Source organism: Electrona antarctica (genome assembly GCF_951216825.1).
Source record: "Electrona antarctica genome assembly, chromosome: 2".
NCBI classification, from domain to species: Eukaryota; Metazoa; Chordata; class Actinopteri; order Myctophiformes; family Myctophidae; genus Electrona; species Electrona antarctica.
In genome coordinates this window covers 22,660,620-22,682,458 of record NC_136807.1, presented here as the reverse complement: position 1 = coordinate 22,682,458, position 21,839 = coordinate 22,660,620, and the positions used below count along the sequence as shown (strand labels likewise).

The following is a 21,839-nucleotide window of genomic DNA, read 5'->3' as shown; positions in this document are numbered from 1 at the left end:
CAGCTACGCACAATTCTAGGGAGTGCTCCCTGTGCAACTGGAGGTGTGGTTTGGGGGACAACTGCTTTGAGAATTGCTATAATTGTTACACACAACATAAACCACAGTATTTATTTCAAAAGCAAGTGATCACAGTAAACACCCACCCTAACCCTTCTTCGTCCACACTTGGAGGAAAACATCTTTGTTTTTACACATCCACTTTCACATTGCATCTAATGAGCGGTCAGTTTCTTTTGGCCCATACTGGTTGTTATTAGTGTGACATCTGGAAATGTGCCTATTAGCTATTTAGCTAATAGATCCTTGAATCTAGAATCTAGATCATGGCTCTGAAGGCGAATGAGAACGTTGCACCCAGCGCCAGTCCCAGGGACACGAAGAAGACCATGACGGCTCCTGCTGTCTCTCGTTCATGCGGTGCAACCATCTTTGGTCCAAAGCACATGCACAGGGTGGCCAGGTATCCACTGGAGAATGAGAAGAGAATGATGAAGAAGATGTACCAGGAGTCGTGGCCAAACCACACGGGTAGGTAGTGACGAGGCTGCACGTTACACAGCATGAACAGAGGTACGAAGACCACACGCAGACCCACCAGGATGGGCAGCCAGATACTGTCTGCACCCGGCCACTTACAGATACCCGTCAGGGTCTTCCCAATGGTGTCCATCACGGTAAAGAGCAGGAAACATGAGACGGGGATGAAGTAGATGTCCCAGGCACCTCCATCTGCTATTGTGGAGTGGACATCCACTGTGACTGCTGGGAACACTCCGATTGTGATGGTGAAGACGAAACAGATAGACATGGCAACCACCCACATCTGTTTGAAGATGGCCACAACAGAAACAACTGGCTTGTCCGCCTCTTCACTACAACTGACGACAACATCTGGCTTGTCCTGCTTCTTCTCCTGGTCAGTGGACATCCGGGGTCTGTTGCTCTCCATGTAGTACTGGAAAAACTCTATGCTGGGCAGTGCAAGGTAGGAGAGGATGGCCAGTAGGATGACAACGCATGCCATGATGAAGTAGCCAAAGGCACTGTCATGCAGGGCTGTGCCAGTGGCCAGGGCACAGATCATGGAGACGGCAGCCACGATGCCAGCCAGCCCTTGCCCACTCACGATGGGTGTGGTGTAAGACACAGGCAGCAACCCTGCCAGCCCAAACAAGCTGCCCTGTAAAATGGCACCAAAGGAGTTTATGCAGATGATTTTGGTGATGGTGAGACAGAAGAAGGTTAATGGTGCCATCTCCACCTTCACCAGCACGGCCGTCAACAGGAAGACCACCAGGATAGCCGCCAGACTGCCCGAGATACGCAGCTTCTGAGGAATCCTCTGGTGGATGAAGGAGTTGAGGCTGCTGAAGATGAGCATAGGCACCATGGAAGACAGCGTAATCACGTTGTTGAAGATTGATTCCAGAAAACTCAGTGTGTCCCCGCCAATCGTAGTCCCATCGATGGGCGGGTCCTTCAACCTATTGGTGAAGTACATCGTTGCTGTCATGAAAAAATTCCATGGCAGAAGACTTCCTAGTCCCAAGATGAAGAAAATTAGCCAAACTGCATTATATTTATCCCTCGGTGCGTTGGAGTCCATCACGATGGGTAAGGGACAGTCCTTTGGTAGCAGTTCGAGCGGTCTGCAAGCGGAGAGTTTGTACCGAGCTTAAATTTGATTCTGATGTCATATCATCATACGTCATCCCTTGCCTAATCACAGATATAAACCTACACCATGCCTAATCACAGATATAAACCTACACCATGCCTAATCACAGTTATAAACCTACACCTAGTCTAATCACAGATATAAACCTACACCTAGTCTAATCACAGATATAAACCTACACCATGCCTAATCACAGATATAAACCTACACCATGCCTAATCACAGATATAAACCTACACCATGCCTAATCACAGATATAAACCTACACCATGCCTAATCACAGATATAAACCTACACCATGCCTAATCACAGATATAAACCTACACCTAGCCTAATCACAGATATAAACCTACACCTAGTCTAATCACAGATATAAACCTACACCATGCCTAATCACATATATAAACCTACACCTAGTCTAATCACAGATATAAACCTACACCATGCCTAATCACAGATATAAACCTACACCTAGTCTAATCACAGATATAAACCTACACCATGCCTAATCACAGATATAAACCTACACCTAGTCTAATCACAGATATAAACCTACACCATGCCTAATCACAGATATAAACCTACACCTAGTCTAATCACAAATATAAACCTACACCTAGTCTAATCACAGATATAAACCTACACCATGCCTAGTCACAGATATAAACCTACACCATGCCTAATCACAGATATAAACCTACACCTAGCCTAATCACAGATATAAACCTACACCTAGTCTAATCACAGATATAAACCTACACCATGCCTAATCACAGATATAAACCTACACCTAGTCTAATCACAGATATAAACCTACACCTAGCCTAATCACAGATATAAACCTACACCTAGTCTAATCACAGATATAAACCTACACCTAGTCTAATCACAGATATAAACCTACACCATGCCTAATCACAGATATAAACCTACACCTAGTCTAATCACAGATATAAACCTACACCATGCCTAGTCACAGATATAAACCTACACCTAGCCTAATCACAGATATAAACCTACACCTAGCCTAATCACAGATATAAGCCTACACCTAGCCTAATCACAGATATAAACCTACACCTAGCCTAATCACAGATATAAACCTACACCTAGCCTAATCACAGATATAAACCTACACCTAGCCTAATCACAGATATAAACCTACACCTAGCCTAATCACAGATATAAGCCTACACCTAGCTTAATCACAGATATAAACCTACACCTAGCCTAATCACAGATATAAACCTACACCTAGTCTAATCACAGATATAAACCTACACCTAGCCTAATCACAGATATAAGCCTACACCTAGCCTAATCACAGATATAAACCTACACCATGCCTAATCACAGATATAAACCTACACCTAGCCTAATCACAGATATAAACCTACACCTAGCCTAATCACAGATATAAACCTACACCTAGCCTAATCACAGATATAAGCCTACACCTAGCTTAATCACAGATATAAACCTACACCTAGCCTAATCACAGATATAAACCTACACCTAGTCTAATCACAGATATAAACCTACACCTAGCCTAATCACAGATATAAGCCTACACCTAGCCTAATCACAGATATAAACCTACACCATGCCTAATCACAGATATAAACCTACACCTAGCCTAATCACAGATATAAACCTACACCTAGCCTAATCACAGATATAAACCTACACCTAGCCTAATCACAGATATAAGCCTACACCTAGCCTAATCACAGATATAAACCTACACCATGCCTAATCACAGATATAAACCTACACCTAGCCTAATCACAGATATAAACCTACACCATGCCTAATCACAGATATAAACCTACACCTAGCCTAATCACAGATATAAACCTACACCTAGACCAATCTCTGCGTGTCACTGTCCGTCTGTACGTATAGCTCTGGCGGAGTGAAGGGACACAGCGACAGGTTATCCCAAAGTCTATTCTGCTTGTGCAAGGACCAGGCACGCCTAACTTTGTGCGTGCTTCAAAATCTTTTTATTCATATTTTTGGGGGGTGCTAGCCCCTCCAATGCATGGCTTTCTGAAACAAGTTGGCCATGAATGGCCTACTTGTGCACGAGCAGAGAGTGCAATTTACCTCTGACTCTTGTCAACGTACCGTCCCTCCCCCCTTCTGCCTCCAGTTTGACACCACTGGCCTATTCTAGACCACCCAATGTGCGAGGATGTCTTGCCTATGTATATTCTCTTTCCCATTGTAAATTGCAAGCTTCTTTACAATTTACAATTACAATTTAGGCATTTAGCAGACGCTCTTAACGCTCTTAAACTTTTTAAGTTTTATTTAAGTTCCCTATATACGAATATAGGGAATATATATGAAACTCAAATTGTTTACGTCATCCACATATGTCCGTTTTTAGATAAACGTGCATAGTTACGTCATCAGCCAATCCCTGATTGGCCGAGCGACGCCACCGACATACGGACCCAATCCAATCGGTCGAGGGTCCACCGACATACGGACCCAATCCAATCGGTCGAGGGGCCACCGACATACGGACCCAATCCAATTGGTCGAGGGGCCACCGACATACGGACCCAATCCAATCGGTCGAGGGGCCACCAACATACGCAGAAGCTGACAACTTGCGCTCTGATTGGCCGAGCGACGCCACCAAAAATACACAATCCCTGATTGGCCAAAAATGAAATGAAACCCCTCGCTATAGACCACAGACCCCCCCCCCCCCCCCCCCCCTCCCCCCCCTCACTACGGACCCCTGGCCTAACCATTATGGGTGCAACAAGCCTAAGTTGAGAGAATGTGGACTGGAATGTCAGCTGTACAGGTGTGGCAGAGGAGACTCTGGCACACAGTCCCAGGAGGGCAGTCCACATACACTCCTACTCTATTGGAGGAGGAGGGGCTGACAGGAAGGACAGTCTTCCTACTATTGTGTCTGACAGTGTAAATGTCACCATGGTGACCGTCTTTACATTACACATTCCACTTTATTATTTATACAACCATAATCATTGTATAAATATCTATAGATAGATTGTACTGCATGTCTTTAAATGTCATGAATACACAGGATCACAATGGAAACATAATCTCTGTATTCAATTAAATGATGGTGAATGTATTTGTCGAGGAAGAGGAAGAACATAAAAAAATGCAACGTTTCGACCGACTAGGTCTTTGATGGAAATAAAATTCCGGCGACCCCAAGGATCAATTTGTTGGAAAGATGGCGAGAAAGGCCATCTAATGGATCAAAATAAATGATATCTATTCTGTAATGCTAATTAGAAAGGACTGTAAATATATATATACCTTCAATAACCCAGCAGGGAGACCAAATACCGTGCTGTATTTACCTTAAAAATGAATGGATAGCCCTTTAAATCTTGAATGACAGCCCCGGTACCATAAAAAATCACACCCGTGTGAACTGAGTGGTGTAAGGTTTTATATAGCATGATCAGCTGTGGTCTGACGTAATGTCTAACGTAATGAAATAAGGTAAGGTATTATGTAGCCTGATCAGCTCTGATCTGACGTAATGAAATCACACCCGGATGTGATTTCACAACTGGCTTTTTCTGTGCAGAGAAAATGGCCATGGTTGCTACGGTCATCCAGTTCACCCGGGTGTGATTTAATTACGTCAGAAATTATTTTGAACATAGCAACCATGCTCATTTTTTTCTGCACACAAAAGCCAGTTGTAGGAGTGGTTTACACCACTCAAAAATAGAAGGATACCTTAAAAACGAATTGGAGACAGACAAAATAAAGTTCTGAGAGGAAGTTTAAGGTTTTAACTGTAATTTTTAGTAGGTAATAAAGTCAATTTACATAGAGAATGTGCTACATGGTTCAGATAATAATAATAATAGTACAATACATCACTATAATTTAGAGTATTCAATTGTTCCAATATGGATCCGAACTGCCCCTCTTCACAGTATCTTCCTGGCTTATACTGCATCTGACGTCAGTTGTTGATAAACGTTCATTGGCTCAATAGATTGTTCATTTCCGCAATATCCCACGGTGGTGCTGGTTGTCGAGCACTCATTGGACCAGCACATGGATGATGAGACTGGTATCGGGACATCTTCCTTGGTTCAGTCATTGATGGCCATAGACCGGGAAAGCACAGAGGCTGGCGTTGCTATGGCAACCTGAAGATCAAATCAAAATAGGCCTCTCAGTATGGCAAGTTTACTTGCCTGGGGACAGACAGTATGGAGACCGAATAAGGAGTCAACAAGATATAAGATATTAAATCTGACTGTGGCGTCAGGAAATCCATAATATAAATATGATAAAATAATATAAAGGATAAGATGAACCACCCTGTGTAAACAGGCAGTAGGCTATGAGTGAAATGATGATAAAAGGGCAAGATGACCAAATATGACCTATATGGAACACGGTCTGGGCCCAAGTTCTATATGTGTTGAGCAACAGAATATGATGGAATGGCCAACTTGACATGACGTGTAAACAACATGTCAGAATTTATCTATATGTCAGAATTTATCTATCAACTCCGCCCTTAGTTTACAAATAATGTCAAGGTGGCAACAAAATAAACCTACTTAAAAATGGGAAAAGGTAAATTATAATTTATGGAATTTAGGATGTCCGAATGTGGAAAAAAAACAAACAAAACAATTAAAACCTATTTTTTTTTATAAAAATGATAAAATAGAAGCATAAGCTAAGCAACTAGCAACAACAAATAATTATATAAATGTACCTAATTAATTGAACAAGGTGTTGTAATGTAGAAAACCTCAAATGACTTTCCCTATACCACAACAATAGAACTGATTTATTGATTGAATGGTGGATCTGAAAAATGAGAATGATTAAGAAAATAGGAAAGATAGAAGGGAGAAAGATATGGATGAGATTACAGCTAAAAATGGGATTGGGTGTTGAACAAATTGGGATGGTAAAATATATCTATATATCAAAATATCTACATTGAGGTAAGGGGCATTGAACCTAAGGTAAACAGAAAAATACCATGTCATGTTCCACCCAAAAATGGGTTTTTATAAAATTAATGACCAAAACAACCTAAAATTTGGAGCCAAAGGTCAAATGGACCACAGGACCTGCATCAACATGGGGGGCTTCGTCAGCCAGGTGCACTAATCACATTCCTTCAGATCACATCAGTGGGTCACATTTCAGGGCTCTCAAACAGCAAACAACAGTAAACTTAAGAGAGGCTATCATTATGACAGGAGAAGTTAGTGAAAAGTCAAGATTTTGTAGTCTAGGGTCCTGTGGAAGCCTTACTAATATTATCACCCACAAAGGTGGGTTCTCATAGCCAACAGGCCTGGATACAAGTCCATAGGATCTATGTCCATGTATCCTCAAAATAATTTAGACAAAACTCACATGAGATGGTATTCCTCATTCCCTTTAATTCAATACTTTCCTGAGTCCTCGTCAGTCCTAATGGGGAGGCACACCAGTTCCTGGAGAATGGATGAACAGAGAAAGAAAGGGAAAAAAATTGAAACATGTTTTGGAGATATGAACTGGGACATATGTGGAAGAATTATTGAATTCAGAATGGTAACTTAACTATGGGATAATGGCAATGGAATGCCACAGCAGATGTTTGGTTCTGACTTCTTTGACTACCTGCGATATGAATATCAGAGGAGAGAAAGGAGAGAAAAATACTTTGGCCAAGGCCCAATATTAATATCAAATCAATAACAGTAATACAAATTACATTAAGTGATGGAGACGGTGGATGTCCATGGTAAAACAATGGGAAAACACCCTAAAACTGAGAGTGTCAAAAACGGTATAAAATTAACCTTGAGTGTCATGAATGGACTAAATTTAACCTTAAGTTGGGAAGGCTGCGTTCCCGATTGGAATGCACCCAAAACTGGGAGGGATGGTGATTAGATAGCTGTTTATATAACAAAGAAGCAAGTGTTCTCAAAACATAAAAACAAATATAAGAAAATGGAAGGACAATGGGGGGGGGGGGGGGGGGGGGGGGAAACAACTGTACGAGTATGAGTGTGGTTGGTGCAAAAAATAATAATGAGTGAATCAGGGTAATTAAATAAAAAATAAAAATAACCAAAAGGCATGAAACATAATCAATAATGAACTGACAGTACTCACTATCACTGGGAAATACCTAAGGCTGAGGTTCAGAGAGAACAAGACAGAGTGCATCATGACCAGCATATGTCACTCACCTTGATCTCCTGACACCCCGCCCCATACGTCTACCCCAGTGACAGTGGTTCTGGAAATCCTGTGGGTAAGCCATAAAGAAAACAAAATATCAGAATTATACAAGGAAATATCAGGTGAGAATGAATAATAACACTGTAACTGGGTGTTTAAAAAAAAATAAAAAATACAATACTTGAGGGTTTACTGTGTAGTTTGGCAGGCAGAATTCCATATAGGAAAACTATAACACATTGGTGAGACAGGTTAAATCATATGGGCAAAAACATGACTAATAAATGATAAAGTTAACCAAATATTTGCACCGGTTATAAATTGACTTTCACAAAAGTCATAAAAAGGTGTTCCTCGCAGAGGAAGAAAATCAGACAACCCTACACAAAAACACGTGACAGGTTAAGCCTCTCGATAAACTAGCAGATATCACTTCATGGCTCATAGCACTTAATGGCCCAAAATAGACGGTCAAATTGTCTCGTAGTTCACGAATCAGCAAAGTATACGGGAGTGAAGAGATGGCTACCCTCAACACTCATTCCCCCAGTGCTAACTGGTATGTCAGAGACATCGTACCCATAAATGGCAAAATAGGCATTAGTTGCCTATAGCCGGAAAATATGAAATGGAGAGAAAATTATAAAATAAATGCCGGTATGAAAGTGTTCAAATGAAAGAAATGAAAATGGGCTACATAATCTCCCTCCTGTAGTTAAAAGAGAGGAGAATATACTTAAAAAATGAATGGAAAGAACAGTGTGATCTGTTCACTTTGGAAAATGGTGAAATGTTTCTTTAAGGGGAAAATAATTCTAAAGGGAGAATAACTAAGAGTTAAATACTGTTGAGGGTCACGGTTAAGATAAAATAAGTACCCTGTTAATCCTCTACTGTTCCGGCCAAGAAGAGCAGAAAATATAATGGAAAGAAAATATAGAGGCGACGCAAGCAGTGTACTCCAGCAGCTAACTGAAACACAACGCTCTGCCACTCACAGTATGAAGTTAGGAGAGGTATAGCCAAACTGAAGAGATAGGACCTACGTATGTCCTGAAACGTTATAAAGTTTAGATGTATGATAGACAACCTATTGTGACCATTCGTTAGCATGCAGGAGAAAATGAAATTAATTAAATTGGACAAAATAAATGTAGTAATAAAAAAAATGATAAATAGGGAGAATAAGTTCTGTCTTGAATGTTAAAACTTTTATGACTAATTAATTAATTAATTCAAAAAGGGAGTATTCCACACATACACAGGGAGAGAGAGAAAGAGACAGACCCAGCGTTCTCCCCGTAAATCTCATCTGGAGGGAGGACAGAGACAGAGACAGACCGTTCTCACTGTGCATATCACTTATTGGAGGGAGAATAGAGAGAGACAGACATATGTCAGTGTTAGAAAGGTTCCAAAGATATATATATAAGCTACCACCTTAAGAACTGTTCAGCGCAACATGTACCTGCCACCTTAAGTGCGCAATGCATTGTGTGTCTTTATTCCAGTCAGAGCGGTGAACACAAGTCTCGCAAGTTCGCTCGTCTCCCAACTCTTCTCTTTATTGTGCAGCATTGCAGTGCCAGTGTGCGTCTGTGACTAATAAACCACATTGACACGCACTCAGTGCTGTATACCACCACATTGCCATGCCTGTATGCCTGTGCCTACAACTATACCAGTAAACTACCATAAACCCCCTTCACTCTCCTGTCCATTGTGTTCTGACCGACGCCCCGGGGCGAATGACTTACCACTAACACAGAACTAGTCCATATATACAGTCCTTTTCAAATCCTATCCAACATTGGTCCTTTCGAGCCGGAAGTTAATTTACCCCTGGACATTTAACATGGAGTTTGAAGGCCACGGAGCACGGCCTAAGCGCCAGACACGCCCACCCACCCGCTTCGATGATTACCAGCTCAATTACACTGGGCACAGGCAAAGAGACAGGCATGGGCAGATTGGGCACCAGGAGGAGTGGCTATCTCATGAGGAGGGAGCAGCCAGGATGACCCCCCCCTGCTCCACACCCACTCACTACACAGATCACCATAGGCGGGATGCTGCGCTACAACAGGCGGACCTGCGCAGGTGCAGTCCGGAGGCCCAGCTAGCCGACCTGCGGTATCCAGAGAGAGAACCACCTTCACTTCACTATGCAGCCCATGAGCACACCCTGAGGGACGAACTCAGGGGAATACAAACGGAGAGTGCTATGCTGCAGCGGTCACAGCAGGCCATAAACACAGATATGGCTGGACTCCGTGAGGTTCAGGCTGAGATGAGGAGGCTAACCAGCATGGTGACCTACCTTCAGCAAGCTTCACCTCACCCCATCAGCCACCCTAACCCCCATCCTGTCCCTACTGAGGATGAAGAGGACTGGCCAGACCCCCCCCCAGACATAGCAGGCCTCGAGGAGCCAGCACAACCAACCATGGAACGACTAGACCAGCTGATGAGGGAGCTACAGCTGATAAAGAACCAAACCATGGCAGCTAGCCGCCGCAAAGCGATGCCAGCAAAGGTCAGCAGTCAACCTCCGCACCCCCAAACCCGTCAGTACATGGCTTCCACCTCCACCACGTCCCGGCGCCATCAAGAGGATCCTACCTCACAGCCTACCAACATGGCACGCTACCTACCTCAGCAGCCTTCACACCACTTCCAGTCGTCCATGTATCCTCCACACCACCTCCAGCCTTCTATGTATCCCCCACTCCAGAGGCCTGTGTACTACGCCACAACGCCATCGCCTCAGTGGCCTCCATACCAGTACCAGCCTTCACCTATCCGGGCTACGCCTTACTCCGCCGTATACCACCAGCCTGCATACGCACAGACTCTACCTCCCAGAGCCCCGTCCCATGACGCAGCAGCCACAGCTGAACAGACTTACAGGGGTCCACGCCCGACCATACCCAACTTCAGCCACCACGACCCATGTGAGTTTGCACGTTTGAAGATAGCCCTGGAGAACCTCTTGCCTGTAGAGGGGACCGAACTGTTCAAGTATCAGATTCTGGTAGACCACCTGAAGTTTGAAGAAGCCAATCTGATAGCAGATTCCTACCTCAACTCTCCCACACCATACACTGATACCATGTCAGCCCTCAATGAGAAATTCGGCCAGCCCCACCATATAGCCCTCAGGAAAATAGCCAGTGTCCTAGACTCACCTGATGTTCGGCGTGGAGACACCGCAGCTTTCGGGCGGTTCGCCCTCCACGTTCAGTCGCTGGTTGGCCTACTGAAGACCTTGGGCGCTGATGGTGACGCGGAGCTTCGCTGTGGATCTCACGTGGTGAGGCTGCTAAGCAAACTACCTCCGGAGCAGCGAGCAGACTTCCGCCGATGCACCTTTAAGGAGCGAGGGACTGTTCCTACTCTGTGCGATCTAGCCCAGTGGCTACAGTACGAATCCTGGTGTCAGGACTTCGACGAGCAGACATCATCCGGAGGGGTGAAAGAGAACCAAGTGTCCAGGTCAGAGGGTCACCAGGGACGACGGCCTGTTACTGTGCTCCACGGATCAGAAGACCCTGGAGATTCAGAGGAGAAGAAAGGGAGAGCCAAGCCCTATTGTCCTTTCTGCGAGAACGAGGAACACTTCCTCAGCCAGTGTGCAGAAGTCACAAAGCTGACCAAAGAACAACTCACAGAGTGGATAAAGGCCAACAAGAGGTGCTGGCGCTGCGCAAGGCCTCACCAAGCATCCCAATGTAACTTAAAGAAGCCCTGTGGCCTGTGCCAAGGGAAACATCTACAGGTCCTTCACGATGTCAACGATCGACCATCAAGACTGACAAGCGAGGAGGAGAGCTGCTTGCTGAGCTCTGTCACTGAGGTCCTCTACGTCGACCATCCACCAGAGCACAACAGGGTCTTACTGAAGGTCGTCAGAGTGCTTCTCCACCACGGCAATCGCACTATACCCACCTATGCCATCCTGGATGATGGGTCTGAAAGGACTATGCTCCTGTCAGCAGCTGCCCGAGAGCTCGGCCTACAAGGCACATGTGAGGACCTCCCCCTGCGGACCATTAGACAGGACGTCCAGACCCTCCGTGGCTCTGCAGTGTCCTTCCACATTTCTCCAGCTGACAAACCAAAGACCCGCTTCCTAGTCTCCAGAGCCTTCACCTCAAATCGTCTTGGTCTGGCAGACCAGTCCTACCCCATGGACCGACTCCAGAAGAGGTATCCCCACCTGATTGGTTTGCCAATGAAGTCCTTTCAGAGCGTCAGACCCCTGGTGCTTATCGGTTCCGACCACCCACACCTGATCACCGCCATCAAGCCGGTCAGACTGGGTCTTCCAGGTGGTCCCGCTGCTGTCTGTACCAGACTAGGTTGGACCCTTCAGGGCCCAGCGAGGTTCGTCCAGCAGCCTCTACGGCCACAGCAGTGTCTGGTGACATCAGTCCCCCCACAAGGTTCAGAACTATTAAAGCACAATGTCGAATATGATGACGATGCCTCCGAGCTGCAGACATCTACCTTCTGTGGTAGCACCTTGACCACACCCAGCGCAGTGGACACAGAGGCGAAGCAGTATGACACCTGGAAGGAGCTGTTAGGAGCTACAGTGCAGGAGCTGAATGGGGCGGCAGATCAAAGCAGCAGCTGTACTGCTGAAGATTACCGCAATGCAGAGATCCTAATGCTCAAGCGAGCCCAGCTTGAGAGCTTCCCGGACAAAGTGCGGCTCCTGAAGGCAGGCAAGCCTGTCTTATCCAGCAGTAGACTGCTCACCTTATCACCTGAGATGGATGAAGAGGAAGGGCTCCTTCGTGTTGGCGGCAGACTCCGTCAAGCCGAAGATCTTGAGCAGACAGCAGTGCATCCTGTCGTGTTGGATCCCGGGCACCCTTCTACCAGACTCCTCATTCAAGACTTCGACAGTCGTCTGCACCATCCCGGATCAGAGGAGATGCTTGCGGTGATTCGCCGTTCATTCTGGACCCTGCGGAGCCGTGAAGCGATACGTTGCTACCAACACGCCTGTACTGAGTGTCAGCACTGGACGGCCAGGCCTGCTGTCCCCGAAATGGCAGACCTGCCGCCCCCACACCTGTTCCCGACGGGGATGGAAAGACTCACCAAGACACCTGTGACACCCAATGTCTTGTTGATGGGGCGGCCGGACGGAGCCTTACCACAGAGACCGAATCCAGAGACCAAATTACTGAGCCGTCATCACTGGAAGCACAAAGTTATGGCAGATCGGAACTATCTCTCAGCACATGTGAGAATCGGAGATCGCGACATCAGACCAGTAGACAGGCTGGTCGTCCTGCCAGCTGTCCTGACCAGTGAGGAGGGGGACAGCCCTACAGGCACGACACCCTTTCGTAAGACACTAGAGACTTTGTGTCACCTTTCTTGATTGGAGCGAATGTACTAGGTACATTCGGGGGCGGCTGTTAGAAAGGTTCCAAAGATATATATATAAGCTACCACCTTAAGAACTGTTCAGCGCAACATGTACCTGCCACCTTAAGTGCGCAATGCATTGTGTGTCTTTATTCCAGTCAGAGCGGTGAACACAAGTCTCGCAAGTTCGCTCGTCTCCCAACTCTTCTCTTTATTGTGCAGCATTGCAGTGCCAGTGTGCGTCTGTGACTAATAAACCACATTGACACGCACTCAGTGCTGTATACCACCACATTGCCATGCCTGTATGCCTGTGCCTACAACTATACCAGTAAACTACCATAAACCCCCTTCACTCTCCTGTCCATTGTGTTCTGACCGACGCCCCGGGGCGAATGACTTACCACTAACACAGAACTAGTCCATATATACAGTCCTTTTCAAATCCTATCCAACAGTCAGAGACATATGTCACTCACACTATGTATTTCACATATAGGAGGGAGGACAGAGAGAAAGAGACTGTTCTCACACTGTGCATTTCACATGAGAGATATTACGCAGTGTGGCATGTCGCTAGGCAACAGGCCGCCAGGTAAGCATGTGCCCCGAGAGAGCCAGTGGGAGAGAGGCAGAGAGCAGCCAAGAAGACCACGCCCACCACTCGGCCAGCTGGTAGACGCTCGCTACGTACCCGCCTACATTCTGTCCCAAGTTCATGCCTACTCATCAAGGCCACCTGTGTGTCTAGACAGAGTGATAAGGTGTAGACGAGGCTGTCTCTGCCCTCATTTCCTCTCTGACTCTCTAAGCGAACAGGTCGGGCCATGCTCTGGCGGTAAGCGACTCCTCTCACACACACACACGACTGGCTCACAGCATTGATGTATGAAGCAATCGCTAATAACCACGTCTCTCCTCCACATATAGGTAACCCGCTCCCGACGATAAATCGGACCATATAAACCTCTCCTGGCTGGAGTTAGACGGAGAACGAAGTAACCGTCCATGGATCACAGCCAGGAGTAAACAGACATTGTGACAGACATTCACCGTGAGCCTCTTGTAGGGACAGAGCCGGCCAGCGCCACCTGTAGGGAAAGGACAGGAAAGCCTGGAGCTCCCACAACGAGTGACATTTTCTGTTTCAATTGTGCATTTGTGTTCTGACCGTTATCAAGCCCATACCCACGGGTCTGTCAACAATAAATAGCCGCATTGGCGATATTCTGTATCCACCCGAGTGTCTTGGTGTTGTTCAGTCCCCACAAGTGGTGGAGAATAGTGGGTTTTTACAAACTGAACCACACCAGCCTCTCAGGGACAGATGGAAAGGGACCCAGCAATTGACGCGCTCCTTCAGAGCCAGAACAATTTACAAGCCTCGGTACATGAGTTAGTGCGCCACTTCCATAGAGAGGCTAACGTTGCGCGCAACCCGGCCGAAGTACTCACTAAACTCACGCCAGAAGATGACATCGAGACGTACATCGACTTGTTTGAGCGCACCGCGGCTCGAGAGCGTTGGCCAGTGGTTGACTGGGCCAACATCCTGGCGCCGTTTCTCACAGGGGAACCACAACGGGCATGGGGAGATTTGTCCATCGCCGACTCCCGAGACTATCAACGGCTAAAGACGGCAATACTCGCCCGCCAGGGCCTCAGCTTACCGGCGCGCGCACAGCGTTTCCATAACTGGACCTTCCATCTCTCTCAACCACCCCGCGCGCAAATAGCGGCCCTGGGCCGTTTGACTCAGCTGGCTAACGACCGCAGGAGACTTACCCCCAGTAGACAGAGTGATGATCGACAAATGCATACGGGTGTTACCGCCAGAGGCCCGACAGTATGTAGCACAGGTCGCCCCCGGCTCGGTGGACGAGCTGGTGAACCTGGTAGAGAACTATGTAGTGACATTAGACGTCATGAAGGGAACAAGGAGCGAGGCAGCGAAACCTAAACAGGAGGAGCGCACAGGACGAGATCGGGGGAGGCCGCCAGCCACGGGCCGCTCACCACCCCGCCAGCGCAACGGCAAACAGGAGAGGAGCCCTCGGAACCAGAACCAGGGCCAGGCCCGCCGCTGTTATGTGTGCGGCCAGGCTGACCACCTGTCCTGGTCCTGTCCAGACCGAGACAGGGGCGATGTCCCGATGCCCTCCGCGGGCAGCACCGACGCCAGCAGGCACTGCCTGCACACTGGCACTGAGCGCCGTGGCCACACCAACCTCCCGGTGAGAATTAATGGTGTCGACACGGAGGCCCTGCTGGACTCGGGCAGCGCCGTGACACTGGTCCACGCCGACTATGCCGGCCCCGTGAGCGAGACCACCATGCCCGTCAGCTGTGTGCACGGAAACCGGCGTGACTACCCAGTGAGCGAGATACACATTCAGACCACCCGCGGCACCACACTAGTGTCAGCGGGTGTTGTACCAACCCTACCGGTCCCCCTGCTGATCGGATATGACTGTCCACTGTTCGAGCGCCACTGGCGCCCCGGCGTGGAGAGGCCGCCAGGGAGGCGATCACGCCGCGGCCGCCGCCGCCGAAGCCGAGTACGGCCACCCCGGGGGACGCGACCCGCATGCCCAGCGTTCGGAGCCCCGTCTGACGCCTCGGGAAGTGACAGCTCCCCCAGCGCTGACGAACCCGGCACCGAAGAGGACCCCGGACCTCCCTGCATCCCAGGACCGGACCCCTTTGACGAACCCGGCACCGAAGAGGACCCCGGACCACCCTGCACCCCAGGACCGGACCCCTTCGCAGAGTTCCCCACCGCGGACAACCCCCCCACTCCGAGGACGGGGGAATTCGCTACAGCGCAGTGGAGTGATCCCAACCTGGAGATGGCGCGGCAGCGTGTTGACGTCATTGACGGACAAAAGCAGAGCGGGGTGAGTGCACTTAATTTCCCTTACTTTATGTGTAAAGATGGGCTGTTATACCGGGTGGTTAAAGACAAGAGAGAAGAGGAAGTAGAACAGCTTCTGGTACCAAAACAGTATGTCACTCGGGTGCTGTATCTGGCGCACACTCACCAGTTAGGCGCGCACCTCGCCGTACAGAAAACCTATGACCGTATACTGGCACGGTTTTACTGGCCAGGAGTTAAGAGGGCTGTCGAAATATTTTGCCAAAGTTGTCCTGAGTGTCAGAAGACGGCCCCCCGGCCCGCGTTTAGAAATCCGCTAGTGCCGCTGCCTATTATTGAGACCCCATTTGAACGGCTAGCCATGGACATTGTGGGACCACTCCCCAAATCAGCTAGAGGGCACCGTTACATCTTAGTAATAGTCGATTATGCCACCCGGTACCCCGAGGCCATCCCGCTCCGCTCTGCCACTGCCAAAACAGTAGCACATGAGTTGTTAATGCTATTTAGCAGGGTCGGGATACCGGCTGAAATTCTTTCGGATCAGGGGACATGTTTCATGGCCCGCATGCTAAACGTGCTATACAAATGGTTAAAGATCAAGCGCATCCGCACCTCAGTTTACCACCCCGAGACGGATGGCTTAGTGGAGCGCTTTAACCAGACCTTGAAAAAGATGCTGAGGAAACTGGTCGACATAGACGGAAAAGATTGGGACCAGCTAATCCCCTATGTCCTCTTCTCTATTCGGGAGGTCCCCCAGGCGTCGACAGGCTTCTCCCCCTTCGAATTGGTCTATGGGAGGAGACCTCGGGGACTGTTGGACATAGCAAAAGAGGCGTGGGAAACGCAGCCTTCCCCGCACAGAAGCGTAATAGAGCATGTTGACAGGCTGCAGGAGAGAGCGCGCAAAATCTGGCCCATGGTGCGCGAACACATGGAACGCGCACAGCGCGATCAAGCGCGCATCTACAACCGCGGGGCGCGCGTGAGAGAGTTCCAGGTGGGTGAGCAGGTGCTCGTCCTCGTGCCAACCAGCGAGTGCAAGTTTCTGGCCAAGTGGCAGGGACCCTACGAGGTGGAGACGCGCATCGGCCCTGTCAACTATAGAGTGAGACAGCCAGGCAGGCGAAAAGCGCACCAGATATACCACGTTAACATTCTTAAAAAATGGCACCCTCCTAGCACGGTTCCCCCCCGTCTCTCACTCACCACCTTCTCTCCGCCTCCCCCTGTCCACATAGGAGAAGACCTATCACCGACGCAGCGGCAGGACGTGCACGAGCTGCTTAGCCAGTGCGCGGATGTGTTTTCGGAACGGCCAGGGCGCACGCACGTCATCGAGCATGACATTGAAACCACCCCCGGTAAAGTGGTCCGGCAACGGCCATACCGTATACCCGAGGCGCGCCGCATAGCTATCAAGGAAGAAGTAAAGCAAATGCTGCAACTAGGCGTGATAGAGGAGTCCTATAGCCCCTGGGCCAGTCCTATAGTAATAGTGCCCAAGCCAGATGGCTCATTGCGCTTTTGCAATGATTTCCGAAAGTTGAATGAAGTGTCAACTTTTGACGCGTATCCGATGGCTCGGGCGGACGAGTTGATCGAGCGGCTGGGCCCCGCCCGGTTCGTCAGTACACTAGACCTTACAAAAGGGTATTGGCAAGTTCCATTATCGGCCCGGGCCAAGCCAAAAACCGCCTTTTCTACCCCGGACGGCCTTTTTCAGTACACAGTCCTCCCGTTCGGTGTCCATGGAGCCCCCGCCACGTTTCAGCGGCTAATGGACCGGGTCCTTAGACCCCACCGTGACTTTGCGGGAGCTTATTTAGACGACATCGTGGTCCACAGCGCCACCTGGCGGTCACACCTACAACACCTCGAGGCAGTGCTCGGAGCGCTGCGTAAAGCCGGGATTGTAGCCAACGCCAAAAAATGTCGCATCGGCCTGACGGAGACAGATTACTTGGGCTTCACAGTGGGAAGAGGCTGCGTCAAACCCCAGCGGAAGAAAGTGGAGCGGCTGAGGGACTGGCCCCGACCGATCACCAAGAAGCAGGTGAAATCATTTATGGGGCTCATTGCCTATTATCAGAAATGTATTCAAGACTTTGCCACCCTTGCAGCACCGCTATATGACCTGACCAAGAAGAGCCTGCCCCACCACGTCGGTTGGACCCCCGAGGCGGAGAAGGCTTTCCACACTCTGAAAGCGGCTATATGCGAGGAACCGGTCCTCGTTGCCCCGAACTTCAGCAAACCGTTCGTCCTCCACACCGACGCCTCGGGAACGGGGGTAGGGGCCGTGCTCTCACAGGTCATAGGCGGAGAAGAGCACCCGGTGACATATGTCAGTCGAAAACTACTCCGGCACGAGCGCAACTATGCCACGGTGGAGAAGGAGTGTCTCGCCATCAAATGGGCTATTCATCACCTTCGATACTACCTCTGGGGGAGGCAGTTCACCGTCGTCACAGATCACGCCCCCCTGAAGTGGATGTCCCGCAACAAAGACAGGAATGACCGGGTCACCAGATGGTTCCTCGAGCTGCAGGACTCTAAGTTCGACGTCCAACACCGGCCCGGCAAGGACATAGCGCATGCAGACGCGCTTTCCAGGAGGTACGAGGAAGAGACTGAAGCTTCCGGAGCCACCGGCAAGCTTGGAGGGAGGATGTGTGGCATGTCGCTAGGCAACAGGCCGCCAGGTAAGCATGTGCCCCGAGAGAGCCAGTGGGAGAGAGGCAGAGAGCAGCCAAGAAGACCACGCCCACCACTCGGCCAGCTGGTAGACGCTCGCTACGTACCCGCCTACATTCTGTCCCAAGTTCATGCCTACTCATCAAGGCCACCTGTGTGTCTAGACAGAGTGATAAGGTGTAGACGAGGCTGTCTCTGCCCTCATTTCCTCTCTGACTCTCTAAGCGAACAGGTCGGGCCATGCTCTGGCGGTAAGCGACTCCTCTCACACACACACACGACTGGCTCACAGCATTGATGTATGAAGCAATCGCTAATAACCACGTCTCTCCTCCACATATAGGTAACCCGCTCCCGACGATAAATCGGACCATATAAACCTCTCCTGGCTGGAGTTAGACGGAGAACGAAGTAACCGTCCATGGATCACAGCCAGGAGTAAACAGACATTGTGACAGACATTCACCGTGAGCCTCTTGTAGGGACAGAGCCGGCCAGCGCCACCTGTAGGGAAAGGACAGGAAAGCCTGGAGCTCCCACAACGAGTGACATTTTCTGTTTCAATTGTGCATTTGTGTTCTGACCGTTATCAAGCCCATACCCACGGGTCTGTCAACAATAAATAGCCGCATTGGCGATATTCTGTATCCACCCGAGTGTCTTGGTGTTGTTCAGTCCCCACAGCAGATAGACAGACCCAGGGCTGCTCTTTCACAACAGGCATACAGACACAAAATAGGATACACTGAAATTTGTACCTAATGTTACATGTAATATTATGAAAAATATCCAGATGTAATCTTAAGGCAATGATTAAAAATTTAAATGCAGTAAAAACTGTAAAAAGAACTATTCCTAATACACTTCTGAAGTTATAAAACAAGATGGCGTTCCCACAGCACACACACACATAGACTGGGAGGGAGAAACGCACGCACACACACACACATCACATTGGGCATGGATGGACAGGGAGGGAGAGACACGCACGCACACTGAGACTGCACTGACATGCATTACAAAGTAAGCGCACGCTAACGGGAGTGGAATGGGAGACACAAAACAAATGTAGATAAGAAAAGCGTAAATTAAAACAGTCGGACAGGGAAAAAATCGCCTCAGCTGAGGAGGGGAACGAGATAAATGAATCATAATAATCATTAAACTATCTAGTAAAAAGCAAAAGCTACGCTATGCCACAGCGCTAAAAAAAATAAAAATAAGAAAATAAAACAAAAAGGGAAAAAGGTGTGTGGACGGGGAGAGGGAACAGACGTCATATCTGACGTGGCCATGATAGCTCCGTCACATATGAGTCTGCTTTTATTTACTAAAGACGTAAATAATTTCCATGATGTAGTACTATATGGAGCACATTTTCTCTGTAAATTGATTCCTACCTTATATTGTTGTTCACGTCGAAGGAGTCAAGATGGAGAGCAGCTCTTCAAACGAGGCAACACAAAAATGTCTAATTAAAAAAGAATTATGATGGGTAAAAAAATGGGGAAAAACTGTAAATTTGGAAAAAACTGTTTCTTTTTTCTGTCCCCCTGTCTAGTGATTAACACTTGCAGGGTTCTGAATCGGCTCGATCGGGACCAAATTGATTCTTTTTTCTGTCCCCCTGTCTAGTGATTAACACTTGCAGGGTTCTGAACCGGCTCGATCGGGACCAAATTGATTCTTTTTTCTGTCCCCCTGTCTAGTGATTAACACTTGCAGGGTTCTGAATCGGCTCGATCGGGACCAAATTGATTCTTTTTTCTGTCCCCCTGTCTAGTGATTAACACTTGCAGGGTTCTGAACCGGCTCGATCGGGACCAAATTGATTCTTTTTTTCTGTCCCCCTGTCTAGTGATTAACACTTGCAGGGTTCTGAATCGGCTCGATCGGGACCAAATTGATGGAAATAAAATTCCGGCGACCAATTTGTTGGAAAGATGGCGAGAAAGGCCATCTAATGGATCAAAATAAATGATATCTATTCTGTAATGCTAATTAGAAAGGACTGTAAATATATATATACCTTCAATAACCCAGCAGGGAGACCAAATACCGTGCTGTATTTACCTTAAAAATGAATGGATAGCCCTTTAAATCTTGAATGACAGCCCCGGTACCATAAAAAATAGAAGGATACCTTAAAAACGAATTGGAGACAGACAAAATAAAGTTCTGAGAGGAAGTTTAAGGTTTTAACTGTAATTTTTAGTAGGTAATAAAGTCAATTTACATAGAGAATGTGCTACATGGTTCAGATAATAATAATAATAGTACAATACATCACTATAATTTAGAGTATTCAATTGTTCCAATATGGATCCGAACTGCCCCTCTTCACAGTATCTTCCTGGCTTATACTGCATCTGACGTCAGTTGTTGATAAACGTTCATTGGCTCAATAGATTGTTAATTTCCGCAATATCCCACGGTGGTGCTGGTTGTCGAGCACTCATTGGACCAGCACATGGATGATGAGACTGGTATCGGGACATCTTCCTTGGTTCAGTCATTGATGGCCATAGACCGGGAAAGCACAGAGGCTGGCGTTGCTATGGCAACCTGAAGATAACATTCTTTCCCTGCTAGCTGTGAACTCTTTCGACAGAGAGAAATACTCCTATCTACTTTCTCACTAGGCATCAAGGTCAAATACATGTCTCAAATCAAAATAGGCCTCTCAGTATGGCAAGTTTACTTGCCTGGGGACAGACAGTATGGAGACCGAATAAGGAGTCAACAAGATATAAGATATTAAATCTGACTGTGGCGTCAGGAAATCCATAATATAAATATGATAAAATAATATAAAGTATAAGATGAACCACCCTGTGTAAACAGGCAGTAGGCTATGAGTGAAATGATGATAAAAGGGCAAGATGACCAAATATGACCTATATGGAACACGGTCTGGGCCCAAGTTCTATATGTGTTGAGCAACAGAATATGATGGAATGTAAACAACATGTCGTG

At 47.9% G+C, this 21,839-nt stretch overlaps 2 protein-coding genes across 2 annotated transcripts in view; one reads left to right on the top strand and one right to left on the bottom strand.

The window, feature by feature from the left end:
* LOC306934868 (ubiquitin-conjugating enzyme E2 variant 1) overlaps positions 1-21,839 on the top strand; it is a 521,434-nt gene that overhangs the window by 126,019 nt on the left and 373,576 nt on the right. The gene's annotated exons all lie outside the window — the stretch shown is intronic.
* LOC306941311 (equilibrative nucleoside transporter 1-like) lies at positions 320-1,609 on the bottom strand (the record flags this gene model as incomplete). Its single annotated transcript, XM_079526710.1, has 1 exon — positions 320-1,609. The coding sequence occupies one exon, from the start codon at positions 1,607-1,609 to the stop codon at positions 320-322; it is 1,290 nt and encodes a 429-aa protein (XP_079382836.1).